Here is a 22,653-nt window from a genome sequence, read left to right as displayed (position 1 = left end):
GCAACTAACTAGATGTGGCTGGTGAAAGATAAAGAAGAGACTCCTGAGATGCTGGGGTATTACAGTGATTGGTGATGCTGATAAAGAACAGAGAAAAAGGAGGTTTTCATGGGGAGATGAATTCAGTTTGGACATCTAAAATAGAGATGTTTCCTAAAGGCAACTTGAAATAAGGGACAAGAGCCCAGAAGAAAATATCTGGTCTTATCTATCTCCTAAGTTCAGGATGTCAGTGTACAGGTGATAATTGAATCCCATGATATCAAACAGATTATGCATGGATAGTGTAGAGAGTGAGAAGATACTATGACCAAAATACTTCTTATACATTGTTCATTTTACTTCCATTTTAATGCAAGGGAAACAAGTAAGCATGCTTACTATGTCCAACTTAAGCTAACAATAGCCTACCAAAACCATGCTCACAGAAGAGGGAACCAAATGGATAAAGAAGTAAAGACAGGGGAGCCAATAATGTGTTTTTAAGTCAATGTGATCATTAGTGTCGGTAAGAAATAGGCAACCATGTTAGGCTAATAAGGCAGTACTAAGTTACGGTTTTAATTACTTTGATGAGGACCATAAACTTAATCCTTTAGGTCTCAGTGCTCACCTCTTTTCAAGAAAGGAAGGCATATAAGAATCTTTGAGGTATGCAATTTGAAAAAGCTCTTGATGATCTTCTGGGGGTATACATAACAGAATTACTGCTCAAAACAATGACAAAGCACTCTCATTGTTTCAGCAATGAGTACTGTGGTGAAAGTGATACTGAGGAAAACATCATTTAAAGGTATGTGGTGAGCTAAGAAGCCAGGAAGCAATGTATAATCCAAAGACATGGATTTTACAGTTAAAGAGACTTGGGTTCAAATACCAGCTCAAGCTACTTTTTGCTTATGTGACTTTGAGGAAATTATAACTACTCTATACTGTAACTCATTGGTACATAAAAGGATAATAAAGTACTCAACTCAAAGGGTTATTATGAGAATTAATGTAATGAACAAGTACGTATAAATAACATCAGAATGTGTGTACAAAATTTTGTTCTATCATCTAGCAAACCAGTTAAACAAACAGCAATTAAAATCTGAATCATAAAGTTGAACTATTAAAAAAGCTCTATAATTCTACCAGATATTTTAAATGCCCAGATTTAAAAAAAAAAAAAAAAAAAAAAACTATAATTTTAAGAAGTCAAATATCTCAGAAATTGCAAATATTCTTGACACAAATCATTTTACTTATCAATTCAACAAATACTTACTGAGTGTGTACCATGTGAAATGTGCTGTGCCAGGTATAGCAGAGGATACAAAAATAGAGCCTAATCTCTTTTTTTAATTCAGAACAAAGGGCAAATTTTACCTGACTAACTCGATTTACTTCCTCTTCTTCTTCTTCTGCTTCCTCTCCAAATGAAAGTAAATTAAAATTTCTAGTCAAAAAAAAAAAAAAAAAGAAGAAGAAAAAGTTAAACTTAATATCCTATTTCAAAACAATAGAACAGAATTTACAAGAAAAAACATATTCTGACTACTTAATAAAAGATGGTATTAGCTGGTATCTGGCAGGAATTTACTAAAAATTTTATATAAAAGCTAAAGTTTTGTCTTCAGACCACAGATGTTGCACATTTGTTAGGCTAACCTAATGACCAAAAACCCATCATGAGCACTACCATTAAATGTCAGAGTCAAGCATGACAGAAGCAGTTAAGCTTTTTATACTTATCAGAACTGGTAGCAAAATGGAGATTTCTGAAAAACTAATCAATATATAGCCCCAAAAGCACTGTAACTGGGAAGCAATTAATCTAATATCTTCCAACATATCATCTTAATATTTAAAAATAATGTTATATAAAACTGTCAGACAAAAAAATTTAAGCAATAAATTTAACTAAAAAATAGCCCATGGGGAGAAAAAACTAAGTTTGTCTCTTTTGATCCCTTACAATAAAGTAAGAAATCTCGAGTAAGATAAATGACAAGTTATTAAAAAACTCACAGGTAATGGAAAAATAAAAGATGTGGCAATAAAAGAAGATTTTTTTTCAAAATATAGATGCAATCAATTATCAAAGCATTCCTATAACACATTTGCTTTAAATTTTTTTTAAATGAAAAAATTTGAGTTTGTTATCAAGATAAATCGTACTGATAAAATATTGTGAGAATAATGACAGTGACTTTTCATCCAAAGATAAATTAATCAAAATAAATGAATCAAAGAATAAAAGTAAATCAAATATGTAGCTATTAAGAAGTTATTTTGCAATAAGGCATAAACTGCTTATTAAAGTGTCTGGCTCATGTCTGACAGTTTATAAAAGCAACTGATTTACTTATTTTGTAGGACGCTAAGGAAAAAATCTAGTATGTATTGAACACCTATTCTATTGTGTGATTTCACTATTCCCTCTAATTTAATCTGCATAATAGCGACTTGTTGTCCTTAATTATCATCTCCATTTTACAAGATGAGCTCTTATAAACCAGGTTAGGCAAAATTAAACTCAGAACTGTATGAGTCTAATCTCAATAAAATCCCTAAAATAGATGCCACAATTCAATAAAAGAATAAGTTGAAATTTAATTCAATGATATCCATTTTAATAAAACAGACAAAATTAATAATATAAAGAACACTGTACACAAAATATTGAAACTTATTTAGAAAACTATCCTTGGGAAATAATCTAAAATACAGAAACAGCTTTAAATATAAATATATTTATAAGGTTACTTTTGACAACAACAAAAAAGTTAAATGAATTAGGCAATTACGGAATCATTTAAAATACCCTTTATACATTTTTCTACTTTCTAAGTTCTTTACACTAAACATATATTAATTTAAAAACAAGTAAAACTCAAAAAAGTTTCCCCACTGGTGCTTTATATAAAAAATTGGTGTAGTGATGATAAAATAGTTATCTATTCTTAAGGCAGATTTCATATGGACTTCTGAGAGATAATACTTTTTAGCTTTAAGTTAAAGTTACATATTGTATTTGTGAATACAACATATGTTCATTTAGAAAACACACAAACATAATTCAGCTCTCTCCCTAATCCAAATTGGCCTCTCCCTAGCTAGCGAACAATTGTTACATAAGTAAATAAATCGAACTAAATCAATTAGTGTTGCTTTTCAAGCTGAAGAAAAATCTTCATAGTACAGATTACTTTGTGCCTTTGGGTTTCAATTTCTTTACTTCCTCCTCTGGTTTCTCTTTTTTCAGCTTTTTAATTTCCCTTGGAATGATGTCATCAAAAGGATTAAACAAAACCTATGAAAAGAAATATTTTGAAAAGATTATTCCATTTTTGAAATTTCATAAAAAATGAAAACCAGCACTTAACTGTGGTGACTTTGGTGTCCATGTTTTTCCCCACATAACCATTATTTGTATAGTGATACACATATTACATAAAGTGCTCCCATATACATGGTCTCACTGGAGTATCCTAACAATACTATGTGTTGTTAAGTAAGGGAGATTTTATCCCTATTTTACGAAAGGGAAAAATAGTCAGGAAAACTTAAATGATACCTGATGAGAAAAATAAACTCAGATGTTTTGATTCCAAATCAAATGCTCTTAAGGACCTTGCTTCCTATCAAGCCACTTCACTGGGCTAAATAAACCCAATTCCCCTAACCTCCAACTATGAGTCTTTATTCATAGGTTTATCAGTTAAAATTCCGATTTTGAATCCAAAACCTTCAATTAGAAAAAATTCTTTATCATAAATTGTGCTTAAATAATCACAGAGATAAAATCTGAGTTGTGTTGTTAATTTATTATAAATAAAGCCTTCATCCAAGAGTTCATCAATTCTTCTTAAATGACAATTTAAATACTGAATCTCATAATAATTATGCTCCTACCTCACAACTTCTTATTTTGTGCGGATTACATGGTCTTTCTTCATCATCAATGTCTACTTCTGTCAGTCTCAGCATGTTGTATACTGTATCCCCTGTCACCTGTCAAATAAAAATGAAAATTTAATTGTAAATATTATTCATTCTTTGAAGGAGGGGCTTTTAAAAATATTTTTTAAATAATTAAAAGGAATTTAATATTATTATATAAGATCATATGCATTTAATAATGAAAATAAAGCAACTTCATCGCAAAGGGAAAAAGCACAGATGAGATTCAATCCTTCAGTGAGTTTTCTGAAAAATTCCAATATATACGTAATACCAGTTTTTATTAAAAATAAAAATGTAATGCAAAATAATCTCCTACTAAACAGGAACTTCTTACTCAAACATCATAAACAAATTTAGACTTTAGAATAGGGTAGAAAAAGTAAATAACAATAATAATAAAAGCTAATCCTTGTGGTAAGTGCTTTGAGAAATTATCTTATTTAACCCTCACAAACATCCTAAAATTAAATGCTATCATTATCCTCTTCCTACAGATAAGAAAATTGAGGTTCAAAGAAGTTATAGAGACACACTGAAAGTCTTTCTAATTTCTGACCACATTATACTTTGCCTCTAATGTATAAGTTAAATAACATTAACTATAAAAAATGGTGCAGAATGGCAATCTAATTTTCATTTTATTGTACACTCATATTTTTTAGAAATAATAGGAGAGGAATCTATGAACATCAGACTACTTAACGGTAGAGTGGCTAGGAAGAATGCATCAATGCATATTTCTTAATCCATTTTGTTAAGTATTAAACAACAAATTACATTTCATGCTTACAGTTTTGACTCCTTTCATCCATCATTTCTCAAGAATTTTTAAACAACATCAGTTTTCTATTTGTGCTAATTTTGTTTTTTTTTCCTTTCATCATAGCACAACCCAGTTTTACCTAGAATATGGGGAAAATCATTCTTTTTGAACCAGCAGAGGGAGCTGACACACTAGTGAAGCCTAATATACCTAAACCTGAAATAAGATAGGAAGGGAGAAGAGTAAGAGAAGAAAACCTTCAGAATCCCTGTTTAAAGAAAACTGTTCAAAGTTCAATGGAAAGGACATTCCCTGGTATGACATTATGAGCAGAATTAAATAGGCACTATCCAAAATAATATTCAGTAAAAAATTTCAACATCAATACAACTTCTACTTTAAATTTAAAGAATTCATCATTTATAAAAAACTTTAAACAACTAAATGTTATTACCTGGGTGTCTTTCTAAAAAAGTAAAAGTAATATTGGCTGAATGACAAATTTTAAAGTCATAACCAAAACTTACTTGTTTGAAATACACAACAAAGAGGTGACGTGTTCCCTCATAGTTCATTATATAGTCCTATATATAGTTCGTTATATATAGATTCTCATAGGAATCTATTCCATCATTTTTGGAAATAAGAAGTAAATATTCTGTGGAAATTTTTTACAAAGGTAGCTCTTAGATAAGTTGATTGTATATATAATAGAAGACAAAATAATAACATAACTAAACCAAACCACAAATTTAAAATAACTGGACACTAACCTTTCCAAAGATGGTGTGTTTATTGTTAAGTTCATCTGCTCGACCCAGTGTAAAGAAAAACTGGCTGCCATTATCATGAGGGCCAGCGTTTGCCATGGCAACCAATCCTCTCCGATTAAAACGCAACCGTGAATGAAATTCATCCTGAAGAACAGAAAGGAAAAGATTTAGTGAAGGACCTAGGTTATATTATAATAAAACCCTTCATATTCAGTGTTCAGCTACCAGCAAGGGGCCAGATACCTTGAAGTTTTTTTATTTAACTGATTTTTCAAGGGTAATCAAATCCAATATTTACTATCCCTTCAATGCTATTGAACTTAACTTTACTCCCTTTTAAGTTACCTTCTAAATATACTCATTTTTGGTTAATTTAGCCTATTTTGTAGAAAGTTAAATTTTGACACATGGAGGGAGGGTACAAAAAGGGGAATGGATTTCTAAGAATTATTCCCCTAGTCTTCCCATCCCTCAAAGTCATCTAAACCTTTAGAACCTATAATTTCTCCAAGAAAACTACCTTTGAACCATGGAGGAGTCTTGAACTAGTACCCCACCCTGCCCCCATTCTAATTGTCAAAGAACATTGTTTTCTTCTTGCTTTTTTAATTCTAGCGATCTATTATGATTGTTACGTGATCTGTGTTTTTTAAAGCCCTAAGCTGAATCTTGTCTGAATTGGCACTGATCACATTTGCTGGTTTTCAAAGAGCAGAAGCAAGCCTTTCTAAGGTGTTTTGTTTCTGTTTTCATTTTTGTTTTTTGCTAGGATAGGGCTATATAACATACACAGTAGTCTCCTGGTTAACAGAATTTCCATTCAGACCTCAAACTGGACTCATTTATAATCTAGGTATGTAATCAATGCTTTTCAGAAAGAAAGTTATTTTTCTTTAATAAACAATTTTTAAGAGAACTGAATCCAAAGGATCATAACTGTCTCGAAAACACATCCGTATTAAAAATGACTTAATTGAAAACCTAACAAGACAACTGTATAATCCTAAAATAATAAAGCAAAAACCATGAGTTAGAAAGGAATCAAGAAGAACTATGATGTTACAACCAATAATAGAATGGAGGAATGCTTCCTACTAGATTGAGACTCTAAGATCATGAGACATCTCACCTAGTAAAATATAAAACAGTCTAACAGTGACACCTGAGACTTTTTAATATCTGCCCCACATTTTCTAATATCATCTGGACATTAAAACAAACAGTTAAAGTATTTTTCTCAAGAATCACAGAGCGACCCAGTAAAGACGAAAGGAAATTCTAGACACTCTACCCAATTAATACGAACAAAAAGTCTTCAGAAACTCTCATATTTTAAAAGCTATTGATATTTCCTCATTCAAAGAACATGATATTGGCACCATCAGATTAATAATAAACACAACTTTTAGCTTCTACTGGAACCTATTCTTTTTCTTTCATCATCACAAAACCCAGTTTTTATATATAGCTTAACTACATATATAGTTTATATATATATATATATATACACACACACACACACATATATTTTATATGTAGCTTAACTATAACACTTTTCTCCTTATGTCTAAGATCTTAGTTCTTCTAAATCTATGTGTAGATTTAGAATTACTGACCTATTCTTGATTAGTATTTGCATCTTTTCCTAATTTTTTTTATGTTGCTTCTTTCTTCCATCCTACTTGTGATTTCCCATTGTGGCCTGCATTATGTGCCATAATGGTCTATTTTGAATTCCATGTAATGTTTAAATAAAATGATTTAAAATAGGAGAGCATATACAATGTTCTGAGAGCTGCAGAGATCAGGTACAGTTAAACACCAAAAAATATGCTTGATAGGTTTTGCTCTTATACCCCATAATCTTAAATATGTGACAAATACCTGGAGATTTTGTGTACTGACGTGAATTGTTTTTTCCTCCTGTGGGGCAATCATTTTCAATTGACCAAACCAAGCAGACTCACAAATAAATAATACAATAATTCAGTCTCACCTTGAATGGGACTCCATAAATGGACTCTCCACCAGCCCCTGTGCCAGTAGGATCTCCCCCTTGGACTATAAAGCCAGGTACAACTCGATGAAAAATGGTGTTGTCATAATAAGCTAAAAAAAATTTAAAAACAATTTATCAACATCTAAAACTAAGTGTATCAGTTTTATAGAGCTAGAATTATGAAAACCTTTTCTTCTTCCTTAATCATAGAATATCTACTCAAAAGAGCATACATTTTTAAAGAAACCATGGTTGTTGTTACTTTATTTTTATCTCTAGGAGACTCTCATACTCTGAAATACAGTTTTCAAAATAAAAATTAGAATATTTTGGTTTAGATCAGTGGTTCACAATGGGGGATTTTGCCTCAGGAAACATGTGGCAAAGTCTTTAAACATTTTGGTTATCACGGTCAGGGGAAGGAGTGCTACTGGCATCTAATTGATAAAGGTGAGGGATACTGCTATACATTCTACAATACATAGTACAGCCCCCACAACAAACAATTGTCCAACCCAAAACGTCAACAGTGCCAAGACTGAGACATCCTGGTAGAGATGAACGTCTTATTTTCTATTTCTTCCTCTTCTTTCCATAGAAAATTAATTTCTTAATACACAAAAAATATACAAACCCACAACAGATCAACATTATTTACTGATTATAGGTCTAGGACCATCAATGTACTCCCCTCAAGGAACTTTCAATAAATATAATAGAAAAATAATCAAAACAATATACAATTTCACAATATACAATTTCACAATATATAATTGAGTCTAGTTAGACCCTCAAGCTTCCTAAATGATTTTAAAAAACTATTTCTATTTATATATAAATATATAATTTAGAAGCCATAAATATATAGGAGAGATCACATATAATCTCCTATATTACTTCCTATCTGGAAGCTAAAATCATCAGGGAAACTTCACAGAGGAAAAAAAATTACTGTGGATATGGCAGAAGCATGGCATTTCAGTAAGGCAAGGCATGAGCAAAGAATTTGGTGGTGATGGAATTAGAGTTTGTTTGAATCAGAGTTTACATTAAAAAGTAGCAACAGGTGAAACTGGCTAGTTAAGGTGAAGCCAGTTTAGTCATGATTCAACCACTTTCTGAGGATTGCAAAGCAGAAAGATGTTAAGAGGGTGGGTTCATGAAGATTTCACTGTGTTGCAGAACCAGATTTCTTGTCATGTAAATGATAAATTTCTTTACCATTTGTGCTGGTTTGAAGCTGTTTTGAACCCCAGAAAAGGCCTTCTTTTAATCCATTCCTGTGGATGCAGACCTACTGTGGGTGGGACCTTTTGGTTGGGTTATTTCAATTTAAGACATGACTCACCCCATTCAAGATGGGTCTTAATTTTTTTTACTTGAATCCTTTGTGAAAGGATAAAAGACAGAAAAAAGCCCAGAGAACTTAGAGAGAAAGGCCCCAGAGGTGCTAACAGAGGACCCACGGTAGCTCTGAGAGGAGGCCACTGGAACCCAGAGCTGAAAGCAACAAGACCTGGGAGCAAAGGACCAGCAGGCGCTGGCCATGTGCTTTGCCATTTGACAGAGGAACGTCACATGCCAGCAGCCTTTCTTCAGAGAATGTATTAGCCCTGCTGGTACCTTAATTTGGATATTTTCATGGCCTTAGAATTGTAAATTTGTAAAAGCCAATCCATTTCTGGTATATTGCATTCTGGCAGCTTTAGCAAACCGAAATACCATTTGAATTGAGTCTTCTATTACTTGCAACTGAAAACATCCTAATTCATTAAATTTCAAATATTTATCCAGTGCCTACTATGGGCCAGGCATTGTAATATAATTAGAGACATAATTCATAAAGTATTTATCACAGTGGCTTGCCAGCACCCTCATAATTATTTATATTTTCAAGGTGTAAGTAGATAAATAAACCCTATTTTTTAAATGCAGTGTGTAATCTAACAATTATATCTAACACATAGAATGGACTGGAAAACGTGGAAAAGAAGATCAGCTGATTTTATCAGTCCCTTGTCCCAGTGAAAGCTGTTAGGCTATATTCACCAGCGCTCCCCAGTAAAGATAATTTTCCCCTGGTTGACAAAAAGAAAACATAAAAACCAAGTAGCCTGAAAGTATGCATCTTATATCCCTAAGTGGCCATGTAGTCAATTAGACCAACACTATAAATCGTAGTCAGGAGTTCTGAGTCTTGCTTCTTACTAGCTGTGGCTACCTTTAACTCATTTTTCTCCAACATAAAAAGGAAATAATATAATTTAACTCATAAATTTCTGAAGATTAAACAAGATAATGTGAAAGCATCCTACAAATTAGCAAGTGCTACAAAAATGTAAAGTCAACCTTTAATATTATTTACTCAAAATCTATAAATAAATCCATATTCAAATTTAAATATAGAATATACTGCAGCACATATCATAAAATGAAAATACTCTTTTTGGGACACAATATGCTACATTCAAAATCCAGTCAATCAATCATAATCCCAGCAATCCCAGACCTAGGTGCACACCCCAAAAGACTGAAAACCAGGACTCAAACCGGTACTTGTGTACCACTGTTCACAGCGTCATTATTCACAATAGCCAAAAGGTAGAAACAATCCCACAAACAAATGAATAAACAGATGAACAAAATGTGGTATATAAATACAATGGAATAATATTCAGTCATAAAAAGGAACGAAGTTCTGATAATGCTACAACAGAGATGACCCTTGAAAACATTATGCTAAGTGAAATAAGTCAGACACAAAAGGACAAATATTGTATGTTTCATTTATATAAAATATCCAGAATAGGCAAATTCATAGAAAAGAAAGTAAATTAGAGATTACCCAGGAGCTAAGAGGAAAGAAGAATGGAGTCATTGCTTAATGGGTACAGAGTTTCTGTTTAAGGTGATGATAAAGTTTGGAACTAGATAGAGGTGATTATTATACAAGCTTGTGAATGCAATTGTGCCAGTTTGGATGTATTATGTCCCCCAAAATGCCATGTTCTTCGAAGCAATCATATGGGGGCAGATGTATTAGTGTTGATTAGACTGGAATTCTTTGAGTGTTTCCATGGAGATGTGACTCAATCAACCGTGAGTGAAACGTTTGATTGGATAATTTCCATGGAGGTGTTACCCTGCCCATTCAGGGTGGGTGTTAATTGGATCACTGGAGTCTTATAAAGGAGTTCATAGACAGAGGGAACTGAGAGCACCTAAGAGTGACATTTTGGAGAGCAGCTGCAGCTAAGAGAGGACAAAATGCCTCAAGAGCAACATTTTAGAGAACACCATTTTGAAACACAATCTGGGAGCAAGTAGACACCAGCCACATGCCTTCCCAGCTAACAGAGGTTTTCCGGATGCCAACGGCCTTTCTCCAGTGAAGGTACCCTATTGTTGATGACTTACCTTGGACACTTTATGGCCTTAAGACTGTAACTTTGTAACCAAATAAATCTCCTTTAAAAAAGCCAATCCATTTCTGGTGTTTTACAGAACAGCAGCATTAGCAAACCAGAATATAATTAATGCCAGTGAATTATATACTTAGAAAAAGGTTAAAATGGAATATTTTGTTATTATACCATAATAAAACTTTTTTCTAAATCCAATCAATTAACATTTTTTGAGCATATGATCATATTTGCTTCTTCAAAATACCACTCAAATTCCAGCATGGAGAATAAATTAAAAGAAGACAAGACAAGAGAGAGACAACAACTGCTATTCCAAAACTCAGGACAAAACATGACTATGACCTATCTTGAGACAGACAGGTCCTAGGAAGCAGGATCCACAAGATTCAGAGATTTATTAGATGTGAGTGGAAGGGGACATGAAAGAGTTCTTTATTACTTGTGCTTTCAAATTTTAAAATTACACCACACTGTCGTAGTCCTTTTTCTATTTCCTAGTAAGTCTTTCAGTGATGTTGGCTGTTTTTTTTTTTTTTTTAAGCTCTTTTTCATCTTCTTATTAATATTCTTGTTGGGTAAATGACATTATTATACTACTATATATTTTAATGAGTAGGATTTTTCTGTTATTTCTCTACACTACAGTTTTGTGTTTTGTCCTAGCTAGAATTTCACATTTCCACAAATTTTCCACATCTATTATTTCCACTTTCTTGCAATTTATTAATAATCACCGCTGAACTGTGCATTTATAGTTGTCTTTATAGCTTGCTTACCATGTGATAGCATAGATCTTGATATTTGCAACAATGTTCATTTTATTTTCTTCTTAAATTTTTATGTACCCTTCCAATAAGTATTTTGAAAAAAAAATGCTTTATTTCATAATATTCCCCTAATTTTTCCTACTATTAGAAAAAGAAATTTACATGTACAGAAAATATAAAACACAGCTTCTATTCAATTGCTATTGTTCTGGCATTTGTCATAGTTTTTATTTCTATCTGTACTATGTGTGGGCATTATGATATATTTTGACTACTTGTATTTCTAGCCCACATATATATAGTAATTTATATTTGCATTTTAAAATCATTTATATGTGTTTCTTCTTCTAGAATCTTGTATTTGAGTTTAATTTTTAGTATATTGTCATTAATAACTTTTAATCTAAAACTCCTTTTGTAATCAGTTTGCCCCATTTACTTCAGCCTCTCTGGTATATTTTTTAAATTAATTTTACTTTTGTAAAGCCTAAGAAATTTATATTAACCTGTGCCACATTAATTTATATTTACATTTGTCACTTCTAAGGAATTAGTAGATTATTGTAACGTAAGAACGAGATAAAGTTCTAAACTAAGGTAACAGAGCATAGGATGGAGGAAATAGAACACATTCAAAAATAACGATGATGATAATGACAATGATGAGAACAATAACAAGGGCTGACATTTATTGCAGCATTGCCATATGCCAGGCACTGGTCCAAGTGCCCATGTGGCCAAGGCTTCTCAATGTCAATTTCCATGAGATTCACCCAAGTATCTTCTTAAAGATTGGATACTGTGGGTCTAGGGTGGGCCCAAGACTGCATTTTGAATGAGGTGCTGCTGATGTTGCTGGTTCAAAGACATATTTGGAGAAGCAGGAATAATTCTACTATGTGGAATAAAAGCATTTGGTATTCGACTGAATTTGGGGAATATGGAAGATGAAGAAGTAAGTATAATTCTAAGCTTTCTACCTTGGATGACCAGGGAGTGGTGATATCATTTTCTGAGATGGGGAATACAAAAGAAGAAAAAATTCGGGGCAGGGAAAAGAACGAGTTCAGTAGAATATGATTAACTTTGAGATGGTTATAGGACACCCAGGTGGTGCCATCCAGTTGGTAGTTAAGTAATTCAGAGTACAGTCTGGAAATTAGATAACTATATGTAGTATTTGAAGCCATAGGCATTTGAGCATAATTTCTCAATATGTTTTAACCTATGACCTCTTTGGATGAATAAAATCTTAACCCTGTCCCAGGAGGTTAAGATCACTGTTTTTATTTGCCCCTATTTAGAGGCAGTATAGCATAACAATCACAACTAGACTGCTGGCTTCAATTCCTAGCTCTATCATTACCATTATAGTCCTGGACAAGTTAATCAATCTCTTGAAGCCTCAGTGTCCTCATCTTTATGCAGAACAGTATCTGGCACAAAATGCTCTGTAAGTATTAACTATAATATTTATCAGGCACGATGTGGTCAAGCTTTTCCTTTCTGTACTCTGAATTACAAAACAATAGTCTCTTTAATTATCTAAGTATAAAATTGTAATATATATTAAGGAGGTGAGGATTTTCAATGAAACTACCCCTATTCATGCTATTGGGACGATATCAACACCATACTTAATACCATACCAAAAGGACATTAACAATCCTCACCAACGGTAAGAATCATTGGTGATGAAATTAAACAACTATGGGAACACCAACTCGTAAGGAATAAACAGAGATGAAGAACCCACAAAAGAAACTCTAAATGAAAAGGCAGAGTTAATAGGAAAACCAAAATGCAAGGAAGACAGCACTTCGGGACACAGGATAGAGAGAGGAGTTTTGCATGTGCAATTTTTTTAAACATAGTAAAACTGTTGCTTAATTTATACCCTAAGGAAGATGGTGGATTAGGAGAGACAGAGCAAAATTCTCCTCCATGAATAACACTACATAAAGGACAGAAAGCACTCCAGAACAGCAATACAAGGGTTCTACCGGCTGGGCAGGGACTTCTACACATATAGTGAGTGTGTACTGAAGAAGCCAAGAGACTACATTTAAGACCAGTGAGTGTTCAGCCCAGAATGACACCAGAAAACAGGTGGTTGGAGCCAGATGATGAATGTGTAGGGGAGCATCCTTCCCCATGCCAGGCACCCTCCTCAGCACTTGGCTTGGGTGATAACCCTTCACAGACTGCAGCCAAGAGCCCCTGTGCCAGGGACTAATAGTTGGAGCAGAGAGACGCAAGTGGAAGGGGGCAATTTTCCATGCCCCATGCAGCAATCTTTGCAGATGGCTGGGGAGATGACCCTTAACAGCACAGCAGCTGAGAGCTTCCTTGAAGGAATTTGGGATTTGGTGGGCTTGTGACAGCGTCCACTCTTCCTCCACAGAATGCCATGGTGTGCACAGGCAAGGGTGCCTCACAGAAGCACCAGGAGCCCTCCCCCAATCCCAGGGAATTGCAGGTGCACAGCAGACAGGGACTGTGGGGCATTTGAGCTGGAAGTGAGATGTGCAGCTCTGCAGCTCCAGAGTATTCTACCCGCAGCCCCAGGAATGGCAGGGACCACTGTGTCCTGGAGCAGACTTCCTGCCAAACTACACAGGGCACAGCCTGCACCACAGGGTTGGCAGTCCCCAGTGCACATGGAGAATTCGTGCACTGATTGGACATCCACATGGTTTGGACGACTACTCAGGGCATAGATGAAGTTGGGGGAGAACTGATTTGAGGGTAAGAGGTGGCTCAAGAGTGCTATCTGCTGGTAGGTTACAGAAAGTGCAATCCACCAAGCTGTAGCTCTCCCAAATTATAGATAAATGTTCAAACAATCCTCCATATCCTAAAAGAACCCTATCAAGAAAAGGAAATGCAAAGAGGCCAAAAACAACAGAAGATTATAAAGCATATGAAGAAACCAGAAGATATGGATAACCCAAATGCCCAAATTAAAAAACCAGAGGAGACACAGAACTTGGAGCAATTAATCAAAGAAATACACAAAAACATCAAAGTCATAGCTCAGGATATAAAAGATATGAAGAAGACCCTAGAAGAGCACAAAGAAGGATTTTCAAGAGTAAATTAAAAGACAGAGGCGCTTATGGAAATAAAAGATACTGCTGATCAAATTAAAAATCTTCTTGAGGCACATAACAGGACATGTGAAGAGGCAGAGGAAAGAATTAGCAAACTTGAGGACAGGGGATGGAATATGAAAGCACAAAGGAACAAATGGTGAAAAAAACAAAAAAATTTGAAATGAATCTCAGAGAAATCATGGACAACATGATGCGCACAAATACAAGAATCACTGGCATTCCAGAAGGGGAAAAGATCTAGGAAGAATATTCAAAGACATTGTTGGGGAAAACTTCCCAATCCTTCTAAACAACATAAATATGCAAATCAAAGATGCCCAACAAACTCCAGATAGAATAAATCCAAATGAAAGCACTCCAAGATATATTCTGATCAGATTGTCAAATGCCGAAGAGAAGGAGAAAGTTCTGAAAGAAGAAGGGAGAAGCGATTCATCCCATACAAGGGAAACAATATAAGATTAAATACTAACTACTCAGCAGGGACTATGGATGTGAGAAGGTAGGGGTATGACATACTTAAAATTCTGAAAGAGAATAATTGCCAGCCAGGAATTCCACAACCAGCAAAGCTCTCTTTCAAAATTGAGGGAGATCTTAAAATTTTCACAAACAAATGCTGAGAGTATTTGTTAATAAGAGACCTGCCCTACAAGAAATACTAAAAGGAGCTCTACCAGCTGAGAAAAAGGACAGGAAAGAGAGGCCTGGAGAGGAGCACAGAACTGAAGAGTATTAGTAAGGGTAACATAAAGGAAACAAAGAGAGAGAGGGAAAAAACAGTTCTGACAAATAAAAATCAAAGGATAAGATGACTAATTCAAGAACTGCCTCCACAGTAATAACATTGAATATGAATGGATTAAACTCCCCAATTAAAAGATATAGATTGGCAGAATGTATTAAAAAATATGAACCATCAATATGCTGTTTACAAGAGACTGATCTTAGACACAGCAACACAAAGAGACTGAAAGTGAAAGCTGGAAAAAAATATTCCATTCAAGGTATGGCAACAAGAAAGTGGAGGTAGCAATAATAATTTCAGATAAAATAGACTTTAAATACAAGGATATCATAAGAGACAAAGAAGGACACTATATACTTATAAAAGCGACAATTCACCAAGAAGAAGTAACAATCATAAATGTTTATGCACCCAATCAAGGTGCTCCAAAGTATATAAGACAAACATTGGCAAAACTGAAGGAAACAATAGATGTTTCCACAATAATCATGGGAGACTTCAATACACCACTCTCTCCTATAGATAGATCAACCAGAGTACCAATAAGGAAATTCGGAACCTAAATGATATGATAAACAAATAAGACTTAACAGACAGATATAGAGCACTACATCTCAAATTACCAGGATATACCTTCTTTTCTGGTGCTCATGGAACTTTCTCCAGGATAGATCATATTCTGGGGCATAAAAAAAACCTTAATAAGTTTAGAAAGATTGAAATTATTCAAAGCACATTCTCTGATTACAGTGGAATGCAACTAGAAGTCAATAACCATCAAAGACTTAGGACATTCACAAATATCTCCTAAACAATCAATGGGTGAAAGAAGAAATTGCAAGAGAAATTGCTAAATATCTAGATGAACGAAATGAGAACACAACATACCAAAACTTATGTGATGCAGCAAAGACAGTTTTGAGGGGGAAATTTTATAGACCTAAATGCATATATTAAAAGGAAGAAAGAGCTAAAATCAAAGAACTAATGGAATAACTGAAGAAGCTAGAAAATGACCAGCAAACTAATCCTAAAGCAAGTAGAAGAAAAGTAATTACAAGGATTAAAGCAGAAATAAATGATATGTAGAACAACAACAGCAACAACAACAACAACAACAAAAACAATAGGGAGAATAAATAAAACCAAAAGATGGTTCTTTGAGAAGATCAACAAGATTGACACACTCTTAGCTAGACTAACAAAGTCAAGAAGAGAGAAGACCCAAATAAACAAAATCATAAATAAGAGGGGGGATATTACTGCGGATCCCAAAGAAATTTTTAAAAAATCGTAAGAGGATACTGTGAACAACTGTACACCAAGAAAACTAGACAATTTAGAGGACATGAATAATTTGCTGGAAACACATGAACCACCTAGACTGACCAAAGAAGAAACAGAAGACCTCAACAAACCAATCACAAGTAAAGAGATCCAATCAGTCATCAGAAAGCTTCCTACAAATAAAAGCCCAGGGCCTGATGGCTTTAGAGGGGAATTTAACCAAACTTTCCAAAAAGAAAGAATGAGGTCATGAAACTTGTAACATGGATGAACCTTGAAGACATAATGTTGAGTGAAAGATGCCAGACACAAGAGGAGAGATATTGTATGTTACCACTAATGTGAACATCATGAAAAATGAAAAATAAGTGTATTATAATGTAGAATATAGAGGATCTAGAGATAGACAGAAGCTAGTGAAGGGGGAAGGATAACCTAATATGTATAGATATGATAATGTGGGTGAACTTAATGGTATGGGAATGATCAGGTGTGACTATGGTTCATTAATGAGATTATAAGTATCAGTGAAGCACTGAAGGTGAACATATTTGTAAATGGTTGTTTAAAGGCATGTAACCCACAGAGTAGCACCACAAGCCTATATAAGTGTTAGCATGATATACTAATAAGGTATGACACTGGTGCAGAGTGTTAACAACACAGTGGTATGGAAAAACTACCCATTATACATTAAAGATTATATTTAATAGCAATATCTTACCAACACTAAATTAATCTTGGGATGAATAATTAGCTGCTAAGAGCTCTGGGATGAATTATGTTATGATAATTGTTCAGAGATGAGAGTGATGATGATTGTACAACAAAGTGAAGATAATGTAAGAAACTGATCTTTTATCTTGGGATAGAATATATATTAAGTGAAGTTAGCAACCCACTACTTAATAAATCAAGCCCTCGACCTGAGGCTTGCTCTTGTGAAATTTAGGGTTGTAAATGGGAGGCTGAGCCTTCCTATAATTATGCCTAAGAGGCACCTTCAGGGAACCTCTTTTGTTGCTCAGATGTGGCTTTTCTTTCTCTAAGCCTAACTTGGCAAATAAATTCATTGACCTCCTCCCCACAAGGGATGTGAATCCCAGGGGAATGAATCTCCCTGGTTATGTGGGACATGACTCCCAGGAATGAGCCTGGCCCTGGAAACAAAGGGATTGAAAATGCCTACTTGACCAAAAGGAGGAAAAAAGGTAACAACCGGAGGTCATAGTGGCTGAGAAATCCCAAATAGAGTCAAGAGGCTATCCGGGAGATTTCTCTTATGCATGCTCCAGCTCGACATCCCATATGGCCACAGTACGCCATGCCCTTACCAAAAGTAGACCCCAAATACCTAGGTCCCTGAGATTCTATAAAAGATTCACTAAGTTTTATCTTTCAGAAACTTAAATCCACCAGTGTTCCTATGCCAGACAAGTCCTAAAACCCAGAGGCAACAGCCTCTTTAAGAACAACAATCAGATGCAGCCCCTTTCCCCATACTGTTGACACCCTCTTTCAATATGAACACGTTAGGGAGGGTGCCCACTGCCTAGACACCCCTGATGATGGAAAAAGAGATTAAGTGAGATGAAGGGGTAGCAACAAACAAGATCAGATTTAACAAAGGTCTATCAATACTGAAACTTTATACAAATATATATATACATATATATAAATTTAGATGCTGGGATGTTGGAATAGTGGAAGGAGGTAAACGACATGGTGGAACTGTAACCTATAATATCCTTTGAAATTTATTTTATAGCTACTCGTTGAATTATGCTTTGAAAGTCTTCACCTTCCTGTATACACCCTATATTGCATAATGAGAGAATTGAAACTGAGGAACTGTAACCCATAACAATTTTTGAAATCACCTATATAACTGCTTGAGTTACACCTTTCTGTGTATACATTTTACAGTAACGAAATAGCTGAAGTTGTGGAACTGTGACCCATGACATTCTTTGAAATTTACTCTCTAACTACTTGTTAAGTTTTATTTTGAAAGTTATCATTATTATGTATATATGTTAAAGTTCACAATAAAAAAATGCATTAAGAAAAAAGAAACAGTAAGTCCATGGGCAGTAGCAGAGAAAGACGGTGTTCTAGTTTGCTAATGCTGCGGAATGCAAAACACCAGAGACGGATTGGCTTTTATAAAAAGGGAGTTTATTTGGCTACACAGTTACAGTCTTGAGGCCATAAAGTGTCCAAGGTAACACATCAGTAATCGGGTACCTTCACTGGAGGATGGCCAATGGCGTCTGGAAAACTTCTGTTAGCTGGGAAGGCACGTGGCTGGCGTCTGCTCCAAAGTTCTGGTTTCAAAATGGCTTTCTCCCAGGACGTTCCTCTCTAGCAAGCTTGCTCCTCTTCAAAACGTCACTCACAGCTGTACTGAGTTCCTTCTCTTTGAGTCAGCTCATTTATATGGTTCCGCTGATCAAGACCCACCCTGAATGGGTGGGGCCAGGCCTCCATGGGAATATCTCATCAGAGTCATTACCCACAGCTGGGTGGGGCACATTCCAAGCAAATCTAATCAGCACCAAAATGTCTGCCCCACAAGACTACATCAAAGATAATGGTGTTTGGGGGGCACAATACATTCAAACTGGCACAGACGGGGAAGCAGAGAGGGAAAGCAGAGGGGAAAAGGAGGGTAGAGGGAAGCAGGAGGGAGGAAAAGAAGGGAAAAAGTGAGGAGAGGGTCAAGGAGTAAAGGGGGTAGGGGGTAAAAGAAAACTTTTATCTTTCAAAGGTTGAAGCATGGACCATGAAGAAACAAGGATGACGTAAAATACAGATAAATTAAAATTCACTTAAAGTATAAAATATTGGATCTTCTTATTCATTTTTCTTGTTGTTCCCCACTTTATTTTGCAGACATAGAATTTTACTTCTTCCTCAAGAATTTAAGGTTAACAAATTTCCCTTTCCTTCCATTATAATATAGTTTCAACTTACTTTTTAGTTTTTTTTAATGTCTACACATTTTAAATATCACCTAATTATACTACAAAGACCTGAAATCCAAGATTAAGTTCATGTAATTGTAGATCTTTTGTCTACATAAAAAACTATGAATCTTTCCTTAACTAAGAACACTATCTTAGTTGAGAGATGTATCTGACACTGTGTTCCCACTTCCTTGTGTTTGTTATTCATTTGCTTTGTAATTCTGGAAACCGTGCCTTTTAGAAATAGTGATATGAATATTACAAGATCAAGAAATATTGTGATTTGTGCTCAATTAAATGAGGCTCTGTGAATTAATATTTTTAAAACCTCCCTTTATTCTTTTAGAAATATCTTTATTTAAATCAGTCTTCATAGGCTTCCTGCTAGCATTTCCAACAATAATTCTCTCACATGTTCATTTTAGAGAATTGCTCTAGTTATTTTTCTTATCATTTTCCTATTTTTTCAATTTTTATTAGAGAAGTTGTGGGTTTACAGAAAACTCATGCATAAAATTCAGGGTTCCCATACACCACCCTATTATTAATACCGTACATTAGTGTGGCGCATCTGTTACAATTGATGATAGCACATTTTTATAATTCTGCTAATAATTATAGTTGATGGTTTACCTTAGGATTCTCCGTTTGTGTTATACTATCCAATAGATTTTTTTAAATTTTTGTTCTAGTAACTTATATAACCTAAAATTTATCTTTTCAACTACATTCTAATATATTTAATTCAGTGCTGTTAATTACTTCCACACTTTTGTGCTACTTATTTTTTCTTTCCCCTTTACTCTCATAAACAGTAGAATAATTTTTGTTGTAATTAAATTTTAACATCATCTAACTTAAGAACCTCACTTCTTTTTCATTGTCAAGCTGCATCCAGATGTTTTGTTTCTTCCATTCACCTAGTCAGAGAATGGAATTTTCCATTCATTCTAATGTTTACGTACCTTCACTCTCCTCTTGTAAAATCTGAGCTTTTCATTCTTTAAAACTTCTTTTTTCAGAAACAAGCCTACCTTGTCTGTGTCTCCAGTGTTTCTCAACTATTGACTGCTATTTGCAGTTGCTCTGACCGAACTACCTGAATCTATTTCCTTTCCGCCTGCCATAGTAACCATTAATAATGGCCTTTGCAGATATTTTCTCTTTTTCTTTCTTAGTTTTTTGTTTTGTTTTTGTTTTGTTTTGTTTTCTATCTATGTAGCTTTTATTAAGTAAATTGTCCCCTGATAATTACCTGTTTATCTAATTATCTATTTGCAGAGCTCCCACTGTACCCTACTACTGGTTGTATTGGATTCTCTTTAGCATCTTGCTTCTGACCCTAAATACAGTTTCCTAATATCTCAAATAGGTCTGATTGTCTCTAAAAACCAGATATAACTTCAAAGGACAATGATTTGCTACCCACTGGAGATATTCAAAATGATAAACAATGTATTCTAAAAGCAAACAAGAAACTCCAAAACTGTGTAGAATGTTTATTTTCCTTAAGAGAATATTCTGAAGGGAAAAATACTCAAGTTGATTTATAAACCTGTTAAGTCTGTTAGAAAGAAAAATATTCATTATACGACTCAAATGCAAAGCCATTAAAAGAGAGACATTGACAATATCAACTGAATGCTGGATGGAATGGTTCATGAAGAAAGTGAAATTTTAAAAAGACATTTAAAAACCTTGAACAGTAAAGAGAGAAAGAGAAAGTATTCTAAAAAGAATGAGTATGAGAATATACATGAAAGTGGAAATGGGTAGGAACTGCTTAGGAAATAAAGATAATGGTCAACTGAAACTATGTTGCTGGTGCAGTGGGTAAAAAAGTTGGAAAGCAAGGAAGTCAAGTTGTCTAAAAATTTAAATACCAGATGAATAAATAAGACAGTAAAGAAATTAGAGATGAGAGAGAGGAAAATCAGGTAAGAGATAACTGTAATCATGCAGGTAAAAGTCAAGGCAGTCTGGAGAAAAAACTGACGTTTGGTTTTACACTGATTTAGTTGTAGCTGGCAGTGGAAGGTTCAGTTAGAGAAGTCCACTAAGCAATTAGAGATGTAAAATTGGAGCTAAGAAGAAAATAAATAGTGCGGATTCTAAATTTGATAATCATGGAGGCAACAATGGCAGAGTGAAGAAAATGGAGAACTATAGGCAAACTTAGGGAATATCAATATGTAAAGGATGAAAGAAAGAAGTAAAAGCTGGCAAAGGAGACTAAAAAAGATCTAAGTATTGGTTGGTGACATAAATTTCTCTATTAAAAGTATATAGAGGAGAACCTAAGATGGCGGCTATGAGACACAGGGCAAAAAAACACCTCCATGAAAAATACTAGATAAAAGCCAGAAAGTGACCCAGAACACCCGTTCCAGCAATTCACCAGCTGGACAAGGTCTGCTAAATCCATAGGGACCATACACCTGGTGAAACCGGGAGTCCGCGTTCTGAAACCAGTGAGTGAGGCTGCTGAATGTCCAGCGGCCACGCTGTGGTATGGGTAAACCATGGGTTGGCATTTGGAGGTGGGCTAGGTTTTTTTAAAACCCAAAAGTGGCTGCAGGTGTGGCAGCAAGAACCACACAGTGAAGCGCGGCAGGAATGGGATGTGTGACCGCCTCAGTATCTGGTGTGGAAGATAGCCTTTTGTATACCCACTGCTAATTGTCTCGGAGTGAGGAAGGTAGAGGTTAGCCAAAAGGGGAAAAAAAACCATGCCCCTTGTAGGCATCTTCACAGCAGGCTTGGAACAGCTCCTGCATGCTTCTCCCAGAGCAGGCGCCACAGCCCACAGATGCACCAAGGGACCCAGTGTTACACAAAGCGTTTCCAGCAACACG

The 22,653-nt window shown here is 34.8% G+C and overlaps 1 protein-coding gene across 1 annotated transcript in view; it reads right to left on the bottom strand.

The window, feature by feature from the left end:
• Positions 1 to 22,653, bottom strand: part of CWC27 (CWC27 spliceosome associated cyclophilin) — a 360,484-nt gene that overhangs the window by 313,075 nt on the left and 24,756 nt on the right. Inside the window, exons 3-7 of the mRNA XM_037800954.1 lie at positions 7,484 to 7,596; positions 5,488 to 5,631; positions 3,901 to 3,999; positions 3,195 to 3,298; positions 1,372 to 1,441 (exon numbers count right to left, since the gene is read on the bottom strand). Coding sequence (XP_037656882.1) covers positions 1,372 to 1,441; positions 3,195 to 3,298; positions 3,901 to 3,999; positions 5,488 to 5,631; positions 7,484 to 7,596 — 530 coding nt within the window. The remainder of the gene's footprint in view (positions 1 to 1,371; positions 1,442 to 3,194; positions 3,299 to 3,900; positions 4,000 to 5,487; positions 5,632 to 7,483; positions 7,597 to 22,653) is intronic.

The sequence above is a fragment of the Choloepus didactylus genome, chromosome 13 (genome assembly GCF_015220235.1).
Source record: "Choloepus didactylus isolate mChoDid1 chromosome 13, mChoDid1.pri, whole genome shotgun sequence".
NCBI lineage: Eukaryota > Metazoa > Chordata > Mammalia > Pilosa > Megalonychidae > Choloepus > Choloepus didactylus.
The sequence above is the reverse complement of the archived record's forward strand: the minus strand, read 5'-3'. Positions and strand labels throughout refer to the sequence as shown.